Source organism: Ctenopharyngodon idella, chromosome 16 (genome assembly GCF_019924925.1).
Source record: "Ctenopharyngodon idella isolate HZGC_01 chromosome 16, HZGC01, whole genome shotgun sequence".
Classification (NCBI taxonomy): Eukaryota; Metazoa; Chordata; class Actinopteri; order Cypriniformes; family Xenocyprididae; genus Ctenopharyngodon; species Ctenopharyngodon idella.
This window is the reverse complement of record NC_067235.1, coordinates 28,114,789-28,134,854: the sequence shown is the minus strand read 5'-3', so window position 1 is coordinate 28,134,854 and position 20,066 is coordinate 28,114,789. Positions and strand designations below refer to the sequence as shown.

Genomic DNA, 20,066 nt, shown 5'->3' with positions numbered 1-20,066 from the left:
GTCAATCTCAAAAAGGGCGGGATTTGCCAAGCCCCGATATATGTAAAAATACCATTCACACGCGCTCAGTGGCTGTGACACGAGCGAAGGGGCTTTTCGAAATATCATATTCAAATCAGTCTCCGGCGAGGGACGGAAGAAGTGGACAGTTTGAACAAATGGAGGAAGATAGCAATGAACAGATGAAACCCCTCCTAACCACAGTAAGCATAAAGTTATTTGTTGTTGTTTCTCTTCAGAGTTGCGAGTTTGGAAGCCTAGATCGTTTCTACGCGCGTTTATTTCAAAGAAAGAAAAGGGACGGGGATGAGGGAAACGGATGGTGGGATAGGTTTAAAGCATCACTTTCTCTGGGCTGTTAACGACCCAGGAACATCCACATTGTCTTAGGGAACTTGAAAGGTGTTTATTTTGAGATTGTATTGCTGTGGAAATCTACTTTCATTGTTTTGGGGTGATCACGCTTCTGCCAGGAAGTGTCGTTTAGATCATTGCGTCACAATAACGGTGAAAAACCAGCGCAGTAGACGATGAATCTCTCTCCCTCTCTGGAACGATAAAAATGATTTGAAGTATTTATAAACGCATTGTTGTATGTTTTATTTTCTTTCCTCACAATAATGTCCTCGTCTTTTTTTGCTACATTTTGAATATTCAGGAACATACAAGCAATAACGAGTCTTTATTCTCTCTCTTTATATATACATTTAGTTTTTAGCTGACATGATCTGCTGTTTATAAAACGTAAATGTTTCATCTGGCTGTATGTCACTGTTACCATCATCATTTCCCTTTTATAATGATGTACTATTCCAGAGTAATAATAATAAAAAAAAGTCATAATCACTTCATCCTTTCAGAATATGAACACTTATGATTGAAGTCCATTCATTTTTATCACTTAGAGGACTATCTTTGTAAACCTAGGTAATATGAATTTGCATAGTAAATAATTGATTATTCTCTTTTCTCTTTCTGCTATTACTGTTTACATGTAGTGTGCACTTCCCTCTCTCTCTCATTCTTTAAAAGCTTAATTTCCGTGCAGTCATAACAACTTCCGTGTATATTTCCTTCGCTTCACAAATTTGTCATCAGTAGATACTAACAGCCCTGATGCACTTCCATGTGTACAGTACTACATCATTTACTCAAAGCAATAGTAACAACTCTTAAGATACATTTTGAAAATTGCTTACTTAAAGGGATAGTTCACCCCAAAATGAAAATTCTGTCATTATTTACTCTCATACTACTTAAAATACTACTTATGACATTCTTCAAAACATCTTCTGTGTTCAGCAGACGGAAGAAATTCATACAGGTTTGGAACAACTTGAGGGTGAATAAATTATGCCATAATTGTAATTTTTGGGTGAATTATTCCTATAAGTCGTTAAGTGTAAGTATAAAAGCTCATATAAATAAATACATACATACGATGTTTGTAAATTCAATAGAAACATCTTAAGTGGAACACTAAATTGCAGTAAGCACCTGAAAGTTTATGTCTCATAACATCCAAAGTGCAATGGATTTGAAGAGTCAGAAATAGACATTGGACGACTTGTTTGGTGCAAAGATAGTATTATTTTTGGAGCGTCAGGTGTGTTTACATGGTATTTGCTTGATTTGTCACATCTATGATAATGCAAAGAATAAATTAATTTATCTATGATTTATTTATTGACATTTAAATTGGCAGTGTGAACATTGTTACTTTGTTTCAAAGTGTGTAAAGCAACAATAAGGGCTTAAGTTTTCACATAAACAGTAACCAGTGGGCCCTCGCTACACTGATTTTTTTTTTTGCTATAGTCCGTGTTACGCTTTTAAAGTTTAAAGATAACAAAATCTGTCTTGCTACCATCACTATCTTGTGTTGTCCCCACAATTGTTAGTCTCAGGTATGTTGTGAGTATTATGTAATGATGATTAAGGTCCAAATGTAAAATCTGAGTAAGACTGGAATCCAGATAAGGAAAAGCTTGTAAGTTATTGCGCAAGTATGTATATTGTTTACAAAGTTAGCACTCTAGTATCTGAAAATGTTGCAGTGGCCAGTTCCTGGTGTGTAACAAAGAGCCTTGTTTTAATTTCCACCTGTTGCTTACTCATCACTCAGGTGTCTTCAGGACAATGATGTTCCTCGTCTGTTCTCTGCCATGATTCTATCGGGATATTGGCGATGAGGGAAGATTTCACGGTTCGTTGAGTGTGCGGTAACGTTACAGAACTGGTTCAGAATGGAAGATTAGACAGGAAGTTTGTCATTGTTCTCTGGTTGGAGGATCAGCAGCTCTCGGGAGTGCTGGGACCCAGCAGACAATGCTGTTGATAAAGCCACAGAGGGCACAGCCATAAGCTCAGCAGGTTTAGAGTAGTTGAGAACAGTAGTATGAGGCGCTGTGACCTGTCTGTCTGTGCGCAGTAGGCAACACAGTTGCTCTGCTGCAGCTAATTCACAACACGTCTTTCCGGTCCCACTTGTTTACATATGTTGAGAGAGATTCTTCTAAAATGCAGTTCATTAATAATAAATGAGCACAGAAGTGGTGGGATCTTTTTTTTACAGATTTTTATTAACAAAATCTCTATTCGCATGGAAAAATAGTCAAAGCATTTCTTCAGAGGTGGGTTTTGTTGTTTCACATTTTTGTGTTGTACAAGATTTTGTTAATCTTAGGTGAGAAGAGGGTTTGAGACTGTTCAGCGGTGCAAAGTCTGTTTGCCAGTGCCTAGTATTAGTTTAGTTTTTAAAAGCGTATCTGAGAAAATTATGGAAACACTTTACAGTAAGGTTCCATTTGTTAACAGTTAACCATATTAGTTAATGTGCACAATAAAAATACTTCTAAAGTATTTGTTAATCTTAGTAAATGTTAATTTCAACATTTACTAACACATTATTAAAATCAAAAGTTGTCTTTGTTAATATTATTTAATGTACCTTAGCTGACATGAACTAACAATGAACAGTTGTATTTTTATTAACTAACATTAACAAAGATTAATAAATAATACTGCAACAAATTTAATGCTCATTAAAGGGTTAGTTCACCCAAAAATGAAAATTCTATCATTAATTACTCACCCTCGTGCCGTTTTACACCCGTAAGACCTTCGTTGATCTTCGGAACACAAATTAAGATATTTTTGTTGAAATCCGATGGCTCTGTGAGGCCTACATAGGGAGCAATGACATTTCCTCTCTCAAGATCCATAAAGGTACTAAAAACATATTTAAATCAGTTCATGTGAGTACAGTGGTTCAATATTAATATTATAAAGCGATGAGAATATTTTTGGTGCGCCAAAAAAAAACAAAATAACGACTTATTTAGTGATGGCCGATTTCAAAACACTGCTTCAGGAAGCTTCGGAGCATTATGAATCAGCGTGTCGAATCATGATTCAGATCGCGTGTCAAACCGGCAAACTGCTGAAATCACGTGACTTTGGCGCTCCGAACTGCGGATTCGACACGCTGATTCATTATGCTCCGAAGCTTCCTGAAGCAGTGTTTTGAAATTGGCCATCACTAAATAATTCGTTATTTTGTTTTTTTTGGCGCACCAAAAATATTCTCGTCGCTTTATAATATTAATATTGAACCACTGTACTCACATGAACTGATTTAAATATGTTTTTAGTACCTTTATGGATCTTGAGAGAGGAAATGTCATTGCTCTCTATGTAGCCCTCATGGAGCCATCGGATTTCAACTAAAATATCTTAATTTGTGTTCCGAAGATTAACGAAGGTTTTACGGGTGTAAAACGGCATGAGGGTGAGTAATTAATGACAGAATTTTCATTTTTGGGTGAACTAACCCTTTAATGTTAATGTTAAAGGGACTAAAAGGTTAATATTCAATTTGGATTAAACTACTCAATTCATATGAATTAGTTTTACGATCTCTTTATAAACTTTTTGAAGCGTCAAAGTGGTAGTCGCGTCGCTGTCTACGGAGGGACAGAAAGCTCTCAGATTTCATCAAAAAGATCTTCATTTGTGTTCCGAAGATGAACGAAAGTCTTACGGGTTTAAAACGACATGAGGGTGAGTAATTAATGACAGAATTTTAATTACAGTTTTCATTGTTTGATGTTATGGGCCAGATCACAACCAAAAAAGAGTAAAGATGTCCATGTCCCCATGCAAAGCTCACTGTCTCGTGACGTGTACACCTGAGGGCTACATGATATATCGAAATGATCTAAATATCTCAAATGTACATATCACAATATGTATACCGCAACAGCTTGCGATAACTGAATGATTTTAATACAATAACACTCTACATCAGATGCGAGTGATGCAACGTGACAAAAGACAATAGAATTTGTCAGAAAGGGGACATATCATGGAAATCGGACTTTTTCTGTGTTTAAGTGCTGTAATCGGGTCCCTGGTGCATCTACCAACCCAGAATTTGTGAAAAAGGACAACCCAGTAACTTTGTTTTGGCAAGCCTTTCCCTGCAAGCATGTGAAAAAACGAGCTGCTCAGATTTCGCTCCCCTTGTGTAGGAAGGGGATCTTTTTATAATATTACTGCCGCGTGAATCTGTATGTTTCCACCCACGGCGCTGCCATTTTGTTTTCGCAAGCGGCAGCGGTGTACCTGTTCTAACGCCACGGCAAAAGTTCGAGCAAAGCATGCTATCTGTTCTGTCGTTGGCTGCACAGACCAGCACTGAACACTGTTTAGAGTCTTGTTAGCTTGGAAGTTGACCCTGGCAAACTCGATTTCTAAAAAAGGAGAGTTTCTGTCCGAGCGATATTTTGTAAAAAATATTAGACCATTCACAGCATTTGATAGCAATCATAAGTGTTAGCCTTGTGTGTATGGCTCTGTTTGGCAAACAGGTACGCTATGTATAGTGGGCGTCCATACGGGTTTTGCACAAAAGATTAACATGACGACACATGCTAGTCGATGAGTTGAATCAACTCCACAGCAACTACATAAATTTATCCACTAACCATTCAGAAACATCCAGTTGTATTCTAAAAGTTGTAACTTCTTCCTGAGTCTCTCCATCAGTGTCGACTCCAGTTTGAGAAATGTAAGGCTGAACACCGTTACTGACAGTCGTCATTTTGGCTGCGTGAGATTCTCCAGCTTTGTTGTTGTTGAGCAACCGAAGCGCAAGCTGTTAAAGCTCCGCCCTCTTTTAGAAAGCATGCCAGGAACAGCAGCTCATTTCCATTTAAAGGATACACACAAAAACGGCGTGTTTTTGCTCACACCCGAATAGGGGCAAATTTGACAAGCTATAATAAATCTGTGGGGTATTTTGAATGGAAACTTCACAGACACATTCTGGGGACACCAGAGGCTTATATTACATCTTGTAAAAGGGGCATAATAGATCCCCTTAAATCAAACAACAAAAGACAAAGAGAAAATCACTCATTGCTCTTGACTGAATAACTTGTGTTACATCTTTCAATCTTCTCTCTTCATATTGTGTTTCACATGTCACCTTGTATGTGCAGCTTACTTTTATTTCACACTTTATTAGTATCAGCCATATCAGTCAGCCTTATCAACTTATGCAACATTTATTAGAATGTAGGTTGTTTGACTATGAGCATTATTTCTAGGTCACATTCTGTTAATCATCATTGTGATTGCACTTCACACATAATGCTTTGCTTAGCTATTTTGTTTGCTCACTGCCACAGTATAAGTGAAAGGTGCCTGCAGGGTAGCGGTATTTCATTGTAATCTAAGTTGGAGTGAGCTTTACACACATTCAGGGTGATTCTAAGTGTGATTGATGTGTCTGTGATGCTTTGACACGATTAGTCAACTGAAAGTGGTTCAGGTAACCTGTTTATGCTTGTTGATCAGTTTTTTTGGCACAAAACCACTTTCCCACAAAATATTTGAAAAATAATCTTATTGACCTTACATTTGTTTCTAAGAACTTTCTTTCATACAAACCATATAACAGTGGATCCTCCTAGATTAGAATGGGACTTTATTTTATTCTTCTTCGATAAAGCCCCCATCATTCACACAGACTGCGCAGCTTCTCAGATTTAATTATAGGCATCAACAGCTTCACTGGCTGAATGACACAACTTCCTACAAAGGTTACTCTGTTGTCAGGGGCAACAGGTATGCATTCTTTCTCTTCACGAGCATAGTATTAGTGTGCATACCTACAGCTTAGTAGCACTGTGTCTGTGTGATAGCAACATTTGTTCTCTTTTACACATTTGATATCAGAATGTTTTACTAATTTTTTCCATAAGCTTTAGGCACCTTTATATTGCAGGGACCCTTTGGTTCAACCTTACAATTGTGGGTTAACTAAAAACTCTCTGTTTACTTGTATAACACCTTTATATTATATATGAAATGAAAAGTAATTATGGAAAAGGAGCCTCCATGTGATTTATTATGATTCCTATAATAACAAAAAAGCATGGGCACTGTGTAAATAAGTGATTAATTGTGCTACACAGGTTTGTTGATTATTTTGTTATTATATTAGCTTTAGTATAGTATCCTTTGATATTGCTTCATGCCCTTTAACTGCTCAGGGCATTGGCATGCTGTCCTGGCTTCCCAGGCCATGTATAGCTCCAGCGCTCGTGGAAAAACACATGCACGCTCACAACAACACACCCTCACACACTGAAACAGCTCTCGGATATAAATATAGCCTCTTGTTTAGGTCTTTGCAACCAGGAGTGAGACCCATCCGACGTCAGCATAAGAAGTGTGCGCTGTCAGAGACTTGCGGGATTCTCTCTCACTTCTGCTTCCTTGTCAGAGTGACAGATCTTGGTAGAAGCAGACTGCCATTTTTTAGGAAGTGCGTGGACTTCCTCTTCCACAGATCCTGATTGTAGCTTGTCATTCCTTTTTGCTTTTTTAACTACATGTTTTGATGCTTTAGGTTGATTTTTTTTTTTATCTTTGGTTTTAACAACTTTATCTAGCGGACCATATTTATGAGCCAGCTGAATAATCAGTATCTCCGGACCTGAGTGACTGCATTATTGAAGCTCTTGCGGTCTTAAGTGCAGTTTGATTTTCCCCAAGTGACGAAGTTTTAAAGTTCCTCCCCAGGGTCTGTGAAAAATGCAGGACTTCTGGGGAGATGTTGTGAATTTGAGGACCACCAGAGGAGCTACGAAATTCTCGGTATGTCTTTTTTTACTCACTGTTGTGTATCTGGCCTAATGCAGTTTTTTTTTTTTTTGGCGCATGATTTAGATTCTGCGTAGCTCATCGAATATGCTTTCGCTTGGTGTTAGTGTTTGCTCTGCGGGTTCTGTTTCAAAATATTGCCTTAAGAACACAGTATGGTGTGTTTAGTGTGACATTTATTTACATGAGAGTGAAATTGGGTGGCATTCTGATGAAATAGGGCAAATCATGTCAGTGGTCTCAAGACACCTTGCCTGTCATGTGTCGTTATGGTATTAAATTCTAAGTCCACTTTGTACCCTTTGCTGCGTTTTGCCCTTTGGGGTGATATCTGATGCCATGGTACTCAGGAATGCTTGGACAGTGGCCCGTGGTGTGACAGAGCCACCTTGATTTTTTTAATACATGGGACTGTACTGGAATGTACTGGAAGAGAACATACTTATCTCACATCTCATTGCATAATATAGTCTAGCTAAACCTTGATACACCTTGACTCCTTTAGTATCTATGTGTATCCATGAATGTGACAGAAATATATATATATATATATATATATATAATATATTAGGGGTGTAACGGCACATGTTGTCATCCCGAAACTTCATGGTTCAGTGCATACAGTCAAACAACGAATATAGTCAGCAACCCTCTACGCACACCTTGGTAATAAAATCGCCAGTGGCTAGTAAATTTTTTAGTTACTAGATATAAATATACTAGATAGTCATAAGTGATATCAGAAAGTACATTCTAAAGATCAGTCAATCAGGCATTATATTAAGATAGTATGATAATCAAGACTTATTTAATGATATACAGATATTTTATGATATTAATGATCTATAGAACTTAAGTAATTAGAACTAAAACTTGGTAACCATGTTTAAATGAAAATGTATGAATGGATATCATTTTAACTGAACTGGTGGTGGTGCCAGTCAGGGCTGTAACGATTCCTCAATTAAAATCGAATTTTAAAAAATCCTCAACTTCAATTTGCCCGTGTCGAGTAACCGGTAAAATACCGGAAATGGCGCTTTCCACGGACGAGAATCCATGAAACGCATTATTAGACCGTTTTCTAAGGCTGCACGATATTAAACCCGTTTGAAAATCATCATAAAGCATGATGCTATTGTGAATTTAGGCTGTGAATTAATTAAATAAATGTATGTGCTGCAGGTTTAATATATATGCGCTGTAATTACATACGTGTAGATTATCTACGCGCGTCTCAGAGCGGCTCTGTTCACAGTAAATGCAGCTTCACGTGAACTGTTATCATTTACATTAGTGGCGCATCTCAAACTCCATCTCTGAGTATGCTGTGAGTTTGGATTGCTTTTAACGTTCATCTAGAAATGCAATGTGCGACATTTAATCAGATTTGTAAAGGTAAGTTATCTATAAACCTTAGCAAACGCAGGAGAATACATTATACAGTATGTTTCTATTGTGCTAACTGCTCGTCACGATTTCAAAATAAAAGTTTAAGCCCTCGTTTAAGTCCACATGTTCTTGTTCAAGAAATTACAGTGGTAGCATTTCTGTCTTAAAAAAAAGGCCCAATATTAAAGATTAATTGGGCATTTGAAATAAATGTTGTAAGCCAATATTAAACAAGGATCAGATCGCGTTGTAAAGTGTAAAAACCATCGTCAGGCCACTGGCGCCCTCTGCAGGCATTTGTTACAGTACATAAAGAACATTAGTTGTACAATTCAATACATTATGTATTTTGACCGTTTTGTTCAATAAAACCATACAATTAATTGCTTTTGATACTTTACTTGAATCAATTATTATTGTGTTATTGCTATTATATATTTATTTTAAGCTATGTGTGTAAGTGAATGTGTTTTGTTGTGTAAGCACCTTTAAGATCGCACCACCATTGTTTACGCCGTGGTCAGGAGAATAGATCTGTCGGATTTACAACACGTGAATTCATCCACTTCTTTCAAAATACATGGATGGATGTAAGTGTCCGGTGAATTGGGAGAAGAACAGGATAAACTTTATAGTTGCTTGTCTTACGATCTGATATGAATATAACGCGTCGTCTAATTATAATGGAAAGGATTATCATTGCAGCTTCCATAGACATCATTGTATATTTTAAAAACTCTAAATGTATTGGTACTAGTACTTATGTGTATTTAAATATCTGAAACCTAAAATAAACATCATGTGATTGAAACACTGAAAAGTTGTGATAAATGCCAAGCATGAGTGCATCTGTCTCTGGCTCAGCGCCAGTGCACGCGCCGCCAGGAGGAGAGGGGGAGTTGCGATTACTTGAGTAATCATTAGAATAATCAAACGACTACTCGATTACCAAAATAATCGTTAGCTACAGCCCTAGTGCCAGTGCTCGAAGTAGGCCGGTACACTTCTCAATATTTACCTTTAGTGTACCGCCAGTTTTCCTTGCGTACTGGCACTTCCGACATGTTGCATGTACAGAAGCCCGCCGCGCTCTCACTTCTCCAAGTAACGTGTTTTGAATCGAACATCGGGAGTACCGGCACTTTTATTTTTCAACTTCAAGCACTGGGTGGTGCTTAAGACATTATTGGTCTTTCATCATACACTACATGACTGAGGATCACACACTACCAGACTAAAATCGTTCCGAACACAAACAGACAGGTGAAACAAACGCAGGAGATGAGATGACGTGGAAGACGAGCCAAGTGCGTTTGGAGATGGACAGGGGTGGGTAGACACAGTCAGTATGGACTCAACAGATTACAACAGGAGTTCGATAAAACTACACCGTTTACCTCTATGTTGTTACCTTTAATATAATCCATTATCAGTCACTGTTTATGTTTAATGTAATATTATCAGTCATTCGCAGCTATTTACATATTAATCCGGCTACTTATCCAGGATAAAGTGTAAATGTCGAGCCCTGGGTAATGATGAATATTAACATAGCTAATAATGAATGAATCCGGATTTACCTCTATGTGATCAACTCAATTCATACATTTTCAACTTATGTGGTCAACTCAAGACAAAGCTAACAGTACAGTACTTACCGAAGCAATTTTTCCTTCATGGTGGAGCACCACTTAGTATTCTTCAGTGATTTTTCTGTATTTATGAGAAACAATTTCTGTATTTTTCAAGCTGGGAGCGACGTGAGCTGTATTAATCTGACTGTGTGACGAAACTGCCGCAAACAATTTGTAAACAAACGGCAGTTTCTGTGTTTTCGCATACATTTATTTCATGCATGTCATACACGAGCTCGCGGCTCTATCTAGCGGCTGTATATTATAGTGTCTCAACATGATCATTCGCCAAGCGCCAAGCTTGTACAGTAGTCTCCTTCTTCTTCTTTTTTTTTTTTCTCGATCTTTGTGACTTCGCACCCTTGATTTCCATTGTCTGGGCAGCGTTTGACTGTACCGTGTACTGTATTTATTAGCAACACATATCATACACTGATTATGTGTTCTAAAATTGGCTCAAAATATCAAACATGGTTTGAAATCCTCCGATTGGATGGAATCAAAGTCTGAAAAGTCTGCAAAGTCTGTGACCATCATATACTACACTATTTTCCATGGAATCTGTTGTTCAGACTGTAAATCAGGAGAAAAATCGGGGCAAAAGTTGTGTAGTGTATTGCAGCCTTTAGTTGGCCGGAGTGAAAGTTTAATTGCATATGTGAGTGATTTACTCACATTGTAGAAGTTTGATCAGTCACAGGCGCGGGGTAATGTAAAGCTGTTTGCTAACCGCCACGACAGGAAAAAGAGCAGAAGAAGAAGAGACGATGTATGCACCAACCCAAAACAAGAGATCAGAGGCTGTATTCACAAATCATTTTATCTTACCACTAATAGTTCTCCTAAATAGTAGTAAAGTTCTCAGGAAAGAGTTTTCTCTTAAAACCTATTCACAAAGCTGCTGAGACCAACTTTTACTAAGAAATAAAGAGAAGTCTTAAGCTAAGAGAATGGGTGGGGTTGACCTCGTCCACTGTGATTGGCTGATGGGGGAGGGGTCTCTGTCAGTGATTTAATCATAGAAATTTTGTAGCACAAGATATCATGTTGCCATATTCAAAAAAGGTTTTAAAATGTAGGCTAAGTATCACTAAAAAGTATATGTTCAGCTAATTGTCAGCCTCTTACATGTCTACATCTTAAGAGATTGCAGAAATCAAGTGGCAAATGATGTTTTATAAACAAAGTTCAGGAGGAGTACGTTCAAATTATCTATCCAATCAGCTCAAGAGGATCGAGGCATGTATTTGTGTTTGTGAACTCGTGAAACAATTGTAATAGGACATTATTTTCTTATTTATTCATTTATTAAAGATTTATTTTCGCCATTTTTGCCTTTTTATTATGATAGGACAGTGAGTAGACAGGAAGCGAAATGGAAGAGAGAAGGGAGGACGGGATCGGGAAAGGTCCACGAGCTGGAACTCGAACTCGAAATGCGTATTGCCTGTACATAAATGAACCTTTATGTTATGTCTTTGCAGATTAAAATCTATATGTCAAAGTATTTTATTGCATTTTATAAGAGATATCACCCAAGGCTCAGCACCCAAGGCTCTATCGCCTATTACCCCTAACTTTTCACAAATTTAGGAGCTGGTTTTAGTGTCAAAATGCTTTGTGAAATACTTTTCGAACAAAAATTTAGGAGTTCTAAAATTAGGACTGACACGCCCATTATTTTTAAGTTTCTCCTAAATCGGCAAGTTAGGAGCTACTTTAAGCCTTAAGATGTTTTATGAATACGGCCCCTGATGGCACGCAAGAGCTTGCTAGTTGCCTATATGCTGAGTTTCAATTAATTTTTGTGACTCACTTCACAAGCTTCACGGAAAGGAAATCGGGACAGCAGAAAGTGGCAGTGTGGTTATTGTGAGTGTAGAGTGTACACAAATAAAAATGAATGATTACAGTTTCGAGTGATGTCTTATCTTATCTGTATGACCATAAATGATGGAGTTTTAATGTTGTTTCTGCTGTTATAATAAGACAAAATCATTTGGCATTGTGGCGATTTGTGTCGTGACTCGTGGAAGTCTCACTACTACAGTCCAGTGATGAAGTATGCGTGTCCTGGAAATGGGAAGCCTCAGGTGCCGCTTCACTCGCTGTCTCCTCGTGGAAAGGTGAAGTTTTTCTCTGGCTTGCTCATCTTTCTGTGATTTCTTGAAAAACTGTAATGTAATATTGAACTTTGAGCATCCGCTATTGCCACAGCATGTTAATGAACTCTCATGCACAAAGAAGATGACAGTGTAGGCTACGCACAACGAGTTAATCAAACCAATAAGTTTGAAAACAGCCATTGCATTTTACCACGCAGCATTGGTTAATCTATCAATTAGTCAAGTCAAGTCACCTTTATTTTATTATACCAGTACGTGTTGATGAACTCTGGAAGGAGATACAGGGTCCCATTATGTAAGCATAATCGCTATAAACATTTATTTGTCCTATTGTTGATAAAATGCTTAATAAGCAACTCCAGTAGGTGGTTACACAACTGCATGTACTGTTGGCAGTGTAAGGTAATATGGAAAAGATGCTGCATGCTTTTAAGGTAATTTATGTGTTAAAATTATTAAAAGTGTTTTATGTGGAATGGATGTATGTACGAAATGTATGTTTGGGTGGGCTGATGTGCAGCAGTTCTCTCATCCAAGACAAATTTCTCCTAAGGGAGACAATAAATGGTACCTTGACCTTGACCTTGACCTTATTTATATAGCGCTTTTTACAATGCAGATTGCTTTTCTCTGGAAAAGAGAGAGTCAATAGTTTCTGTTGCAACATCGACTTCTTCTAAGCTATCTGGTATGCTTAGGAGATGAAACTGACCAGGAAGATTATTTATAAAGCAATCTTTAGTGGTAGAAGTGATAGTTCTACCGTATTTGTGGCAGGGAGGTGGTTTTGCAGCCTTGACTAAATGTAGCATACATGAGACTAGATAATAATCTGAGATGTCATCGCTCTGATGCAGAATTTCAACTGCATTAATATCGATTCCATGTGACAATATTAGATCTAAAGTATGATTACGACAATGAGCGGGTCCTGACACGTGTTGTCTAACTCCAATAGAGTTTAGAATGTCTGTAAATGCCAATCCCAATGCGTCTTTTTCATTATCTACATGGATATTAAAATCACCATCAATTAGGACTTTATCCACAGCCAGTACTAACTCCGATAGAAAATCAGCAAATTCTTTGATAAAGTCTGTATGGTGCCCTGGTGGCCTGTATACAGTAGCCAGCACATATGTCAAATGGGATTTGTCACTTACATTACATAACGTTACATAAAGCACCATCACTTTGAAGGAATTATATTTGAAAGACTTTTGAGTAATACTGAAGATATTACTATAAATTACAGCAATACCTCCCCCTTTGCCTTTCCAATGCGGCTCCTGTTGATAATGGTAACCTTGAGGCGTGGACTGATTTAAAGTTATGTAATCGTCTGGTTTTAGCCAGGCTTCTGTCAAACACAGCACATCTAGATTATTGTCTGTGATAATATCATTTACAATAAGTGCTTTTGAAGAAAGAGATCTAATATTCAGCAACCAAAGCTTTATCATTTGTTTATCAGTATTATATCTGTTTTTTATTTGTTGAACATCAATTAAATTTTTACTCTTAAATGGGTTTGGGAGTTTTTTTATATTTACTAATTTGGGGTACAGACACAGTCTCTATGTGATGATATCTAGGTGAAAGAGTTTATATGTGTTGGGATTTATATGACTTCTGTGACGTGAGACAGTCACAGTCGGTTTAGCCAGTCTGTCTGCTTCTTGACCTGGGCCCCAGTTTGTCATGTTTCAGCTCTAAGACTATGTGCCATATTTCTAGAGAGAAGAGTGGCACCATCCCAGGAGGGATGAATACCATCTCTTTTCAACAGGTCAGGTCTGCCCCAAAAACTTTTCCAATTGTCTATGAACCCTATATTATTCTGCAGACACCACATAGACAGCCAGCCATTGAGTGATGATAGTCTGCTAAGTATCTCATCACTCCGATGAACAGGAAGGGGTCCAGAGCAAATTGCAGTGTCTGACATCCTACTTAGGAGTTCAGACACCTCTTTAATGTTAATTTTAGTGATCTCCGCCTGGCGAAGTTGGACATCATTAGTGCCGACGTGAATATTAATCTTAGAGTATTTACGAATTAGCATTAGCTAGCACTTTTAAATTTGCTTTAATGTCAGGCGCTCTGGCTCCCGGCAAACATGTGACTATGTTGGCTGGTGGCTCTATTTTCACGTTCCGTGTAATAGAATCGCCAATAACTAGGGCACTTTCTAATCGGAACAGAAGAGCGGTGTTTTGCCCCGCGACTATGCCGTCTCACAGTCACCTGGTTGCCCTGCTGCACGGGCTCTACAGCCGGAACCGAACAATGTACAGAGTTCACTAAGCTAGTCGCATCCAAAACAGTATCTACAGCCCTTACATTCTTACTATCCTCAATTAAAGTTTGGATGCGTGTCTCTAATTCTGAGATTTTCTCTGTCCGCCTGACTATTTCCTGCATTTATGACATGTGAATCCCTCATCGCTGACAGAGAAAGCAATATTGAACATGTGACAGGCAGTGCAAGTAACAGTAAAAGGAGAGGATGACATTACTCACCGTGTTTGTAGACCTGATCCGACTCACCGGTTGTTAGATGGACTCGTAGAAAAAGGAGCGTGAGAGAAAAAGATGGTAGGCACGGATAACAAGTTAACAGGCTAGCGAAATGCTAACGCGTTGTGATTTAGATTAAAAGATTAAAAAGCTAGCGACGTCAGATTAATGTGATATGCAATATTATACAATATCAGATATATGGTGATTTATGTACCAAACTCATATCGAACCTTGACCCCAAAACCGAGGTACGAACCAAACCATGACTTCTGTGTGCCGTTACACCCCTAATATGTATATAAACCACGTTTTATAGGCTAAAATCTATTAATACTGTGCATTTATACCAATCCACTTATTAAGTCTGATGTCATTTGTCACAGTTTTTGAGTCTAATCATCCTATCACTTGCCAAATGCATACAACAAACAGTGCAAATATAATCTTGTCCACTCTGTAATTTCAATAAATTTACAAGTCACATCAGGCATCAGTAGTTATAAATATAGAGGTGAGATGATGGTTCAGTTCTTGTGAAAACATTCATAGAAAATAATATAGTGTTTAAAACAAAAAACAACCACTGAATATCCTTTATTATAGGTATAAATTCTTGAAAATTTGGTCTCTGTTATGTTTTCTGAGAACTGTTCTGCTTACAGGTATTTTAATGTAACCTCATTGTGGTTACTTTCTCATATTGTGATGGCCAATGTATTATGCAATTGTTGGTTGGTTATGGCAGAATTTATTTTTACACTGTGCTCTTTTGAATGAGCTCAGAAAAATGTGCCCTGAAATAGTTTAGGGGTAAGAATAGCTGTGAATGTGATCTGACCATGGTTACATCATCCTTGTCATGCAGCTGACCAGAGGACGTAGTTGCATTTATTGTTTATTTTACAGTACTAATATGCAGTGATAGTCAACTAGTTGTCCAAAAACCAACTAGTTGATTGGTTGATTCATCGGCCATGCTTTTCTTAACATGCAGACATTGTTCTGTCCCAAAGTTTTCTTTCTTGCAAAAGTCATAAAATGAAAGCGTTACCACTACCATAACCTTCAAACGGATGTCTTTGGCTGATGTGTTGCATATCATGCCTAAAAAAGGCATCCCACCATGGAAGTGAAGTTTAAGATTCCCATGTCAAGTTAAAATAATCCAAAATTTTAAATGCAACTGCATTTTGCTTTTTGTTGCACTTTGTATAGTTGTTTTTGAGCGCAAGAAGGAACACATCTTACATAAACACCCCTTAAAGTTGGCACAAAATGAAAAATCACCCAATCTTAAGTTTTCTTAAGTAGTGTTATTGATATTTTTGGGAACGATTCACCCTTGCATACTTTTTTTTTTAATCAAAATGTTATTACTTGATCTTCTGGTTAAACAACAGACTGCAAGCTCACATTCAGATCTGTCTCCATCCAATCAGCAACCGATTGATAGAAGTCCCTATATATTTTTTCTTTTTCGATAATCCGTTTCACCCATATGTACTTCACAATACGGAATAAAAGATTTTTCACTACTTCCATTACATTGCAACTTTAAGCTGTTAGCAGTTGGCTTCAGGTGAACCCGTACCAGTCAATTTCACTTGGCTTCCTTATAATAGATTTTCTTTTAATAGAATTTTTTTTTTAATATATATTTTTAAGTGGTGTCACAGCAAAGGATAAGGTTACTTTGTTTTCTCATAGACCTATGCTGCGTTCTGTCTGAAGACTTGGCCTGTGCATCAGCAATGATAGGGAACTGTGGGAATTGGAGTATTGTCTGGGGAACTTAAACAAATATACAGTAGAGGGACTCAGGCATAGTCCTGAGAATACCCTGGTTCGCATCTGGAAAAATGTCACATAATCACCATCTCCAATACACCAGCTCCTTCTACACAAACCACCAAAATGTTCTCACAGACATGCGGGGATCTCTTGGGAAATTCAGGACAATGTTGTCTAGTGTGTTCTCTTGTGTCCCAAGCATACTTTAGGGTTCCTTCTAGGCTGCAAGTGGAAAATTTTTCTCAGTTCATAATAATCATTGTGCCTGTAGATTGCAGCTTTGTCCTGATAATAGAGAAAATGTAGTAAACTTGGATTGGGCCCATTTTAAGATCATTGTCTTTGTATAAAAGTGAGTGGGCAGCATGTAACAATTATAATCACTCGTTTACATGGTCACCAAATATGACTCAAACTATTAAATTGGTGTGGTTGGAAAATAAAGTGCAGTAGACGTATTATAGACTGGAAGTGGACATGTGCAGCATGCATTTAAAGAAGTTTAGTCTAAGCCTTGTCTTAGACAAAATTATACTTTATTGAAGTGTCCTGTGTCCTAGTCCCTCATGATGGAGCATCGATAAGCAAGGGCGGAGAAACCATTATCATTTGTGGGGACATGTCCCCCTCACTTTTTAGGAGATAATCATTATTTTTCAAAGACTAATGCCTTGATGTGTCCCCACCACTTTTCAGATCTTTCCTGCTTCCCTGCACACAACACAGGTGCCAACCGACAGCAGCTGTTAGTTGATAATATGGTTTCAAAGCATGTCTTATTTTAGAGACGTGTTATTATGGCCACAGGTTAAAAAAATATGAGATTTTTAAAAAAAACTTTCTGAAGAAATTGTGAGTGGTGACTGATGGCAATACATCATATTTTGGTAACACTTTACAATAAGGTTTTAAAAGTTAACATTTGTTAACTAGCTACTTTAGTTAAAATGAACTAAGAATGAACAACACTTCTACAGCATTAATTAATCTTATTTAATGTTAATTTCAATATTTACTAATACATTATTAAAATCAAAAGTTGTATTTGTTAATATTAGTTAATGCAGTGTGAACTAATATGAACAATGAATGACTGTATTTATATTAACTAACATTAACAAAGATTAATAAATACTGTAACAAATGTAGAGCTCATTGTTAGTTCATGTTAGTTAATACATTGACTAATGTTAACAAAAAAGTGTTACCCATATTTTTATATTTAAGTGTTCAAAAATTGATTAGCAGAACCATTTTTGATACAATAAGTACATGATCTTTAGACTACAGCATTAAAAAAATGCATTATGAATAATTTAATAAACAATATTATTATTATTTATGCCACCACAATTTTTGTAGGTAGCTAAATAATGTGGGATGAGTTACAGTACATGCCAATGTTTAATATTTTAGGTTAGGAGTTTGTTCCGGTCCCAAAATCTTAGTATGAGAAATAGTAACAGTGGTGGTTGCCTTTGCCACTAATTAGCTTAATATTTATGTGGACATGCCCTGTGTATTTCAGTTTTATGTTCTTGTTGGCTGAGGTAGTAGTGCTGTCCACGTGCTTTGGTTCAGTTGACGCAAAATGAACTCTAGTTGTTTATTTTGTGACCTGTTTCCTTCAGTTTTGTGTCAAGGAAAGCATTGTCAAAAACAATAGTCTTAAACTCTAAACTATTGCACAATTCTCAATTAGCCAGCAGTAACTGGAATGGCACCCTCTTGTGTTGCCATGGATTGTTGTTTACTCTGTTGTGACATAAATTCATCTGTCTTTATCTCTCTCTATTCAGGGCAATGATGAGGAAGCTGTTGTTGATCAGGGGAAAACCAGCTCTACCATCCACACAAACTTTGAAAAAGAGGAGCTTGAAAGTAAGTCACTCCCTCCTTTCACATAACCCCCTCCTTTATTTTCCCCTCAAAGTCATATGCTTTGTTTTTTGTTTTTTTGTGCGCCGTCTTATCCTCAAGCATACCATCTGGTCTTTTGGCACATGGAGGTCTATAGTGAATATCTGCGGTTCTTTCACTCTTTACTTTGGGAATGTTTTAAAGCACAATGATTAAAACCATCCATCCCCTTCAACCTCATTTCACTCTTTGGCTGAGTTCAATGAGGTTTTAAACCTTAAACGTGTCTTAAACCACCCCCCTTCCCCTCTGAGGGCTTTCCCATGGGCCAACTGCATGTTTCCAGGTGATCTAATCCTGCTATCAGCCTTCTGCATGTGTTCTGGAAGCTTGTGCGTGTTGGAAAGGAGGCACTGGGTATTTGGTAACAGTGCTTTGCCAAATGAGTAAAGCAAGGAATGTCTTGAACTCTCAGGAACTCAGTCTTAAAGTGACTCGTGCATAGTGTGAGGGGGCATATGACCTACATCTGGCTCTTACAATTATGGCATTCACAGTCTGGGAATTGATTCCCTTAATATAGCGTCAATGGAAACAAAGCTGTGAGTAGTGGCTATTATGTACTGATATATACATAAATAATTCAGCTCAACATTAGACATACACAAGTTGTAAATGCTGATTATATACTTAATCAGACCAATTTAATGCTGACAAATGTTTTCTTTGTTATCGTTAAATTGGATTATTCATGTATTATTTATATGTTTAGGTATTAAGTTAAATGTTAGGTATTATTTATGTATTTCTATATTCGGGGTGTGCGATATCACAATTTTAGATCGTGAACGATTAAAATGTCTCCATGATCTGGTTCTGAAGAAGAAATATCGTAGTATTTAGCAACACAGCGGTAGGGTTACGCTCACCTGACATTGCAGTTGAACATTTTATTCGCACGCTGTTCTGACATGCGCTTTCCGCATTTTTTAAAAAATTTTTATGGTGCATATCCACTGGCGCGGAGTGAGCGTTTTCAATTAATGGACTAGGTGCACAAGATGGCGCCGGTGAGCTGCGGCAATGCGACTTTGCGCGTTGTTACTTCCGCTCATGCCCTTCTGGTCTTAGCGACTTGGCTAGATATAATATATATTTTTTTTAATTAAAGAGAAGATGGTCGTCTATCAGACACAAAAGAAAACATCCTTGTTATATTATTGTGTAACGTTACTTCTGTGTGGTAATTCAACGAGATACACGGAGATACGCGATCTTTGACTTTCAATCTTTCTTTCATGTAAAGCCCTTTGAAGCTGCACTGAAACTGTAATTTTAACCTTCAACCGTTTGGTGTCCATTGAAGTCCACATTCAAATCCTGGAAATCCTGGCTTTACTGGTTCAAGCTCAGCGGTGATCCACAGGGATCTTTCAGTTTTCAGTGAAGCTTCGAATCTTTACGAATCATTTGTTTCGAATCAGTTTTTTCAGAGCGCCGAAATCACATAATCTCAGTAAACGAGGCTTCGTTACGTCATAAGTGTTTTGAAACTTCAATAGTTCAC

General features: G+C 37.5%; 1 protein-coding gene across 9 annotated transcripts in view; it reads left to right on the top strand.

Annotated features, from left to right (window-relative positions):
• Positions 1-36: 36 nt before the first annotated feature.
• Positions 37-20,066, top strand: part of slc4a7 (solute carrier family 4 member 7) — a 53,770-nt gene continuing 33,740 nt past the window's right edge. For 2 of the 9 annotated variants that reach the window (XM_051864650.1, XM_051864645.1), the window contains exons 1-2: positions 6,762-7,167; positions 18,439-18,520. In XM_051864650.1, coding sequence (XP_051720610.1) covers positions 7,105-7,167; positions 18,439-18,520 — 145 coding nt within the window. In that variant the 5' untranslated portion in view covers positions 6,762-7,104. Of the gene's footprint in view, positions 204-6,754; positions 7,168-18,438; positions 18,521-20,066 lie in introns of those variants that run through there. The other 7 variants (XM_051864646.1, XM_051864648.1, XM_051864649.1 and 4 more) reach the window with 7 other exon arrangements.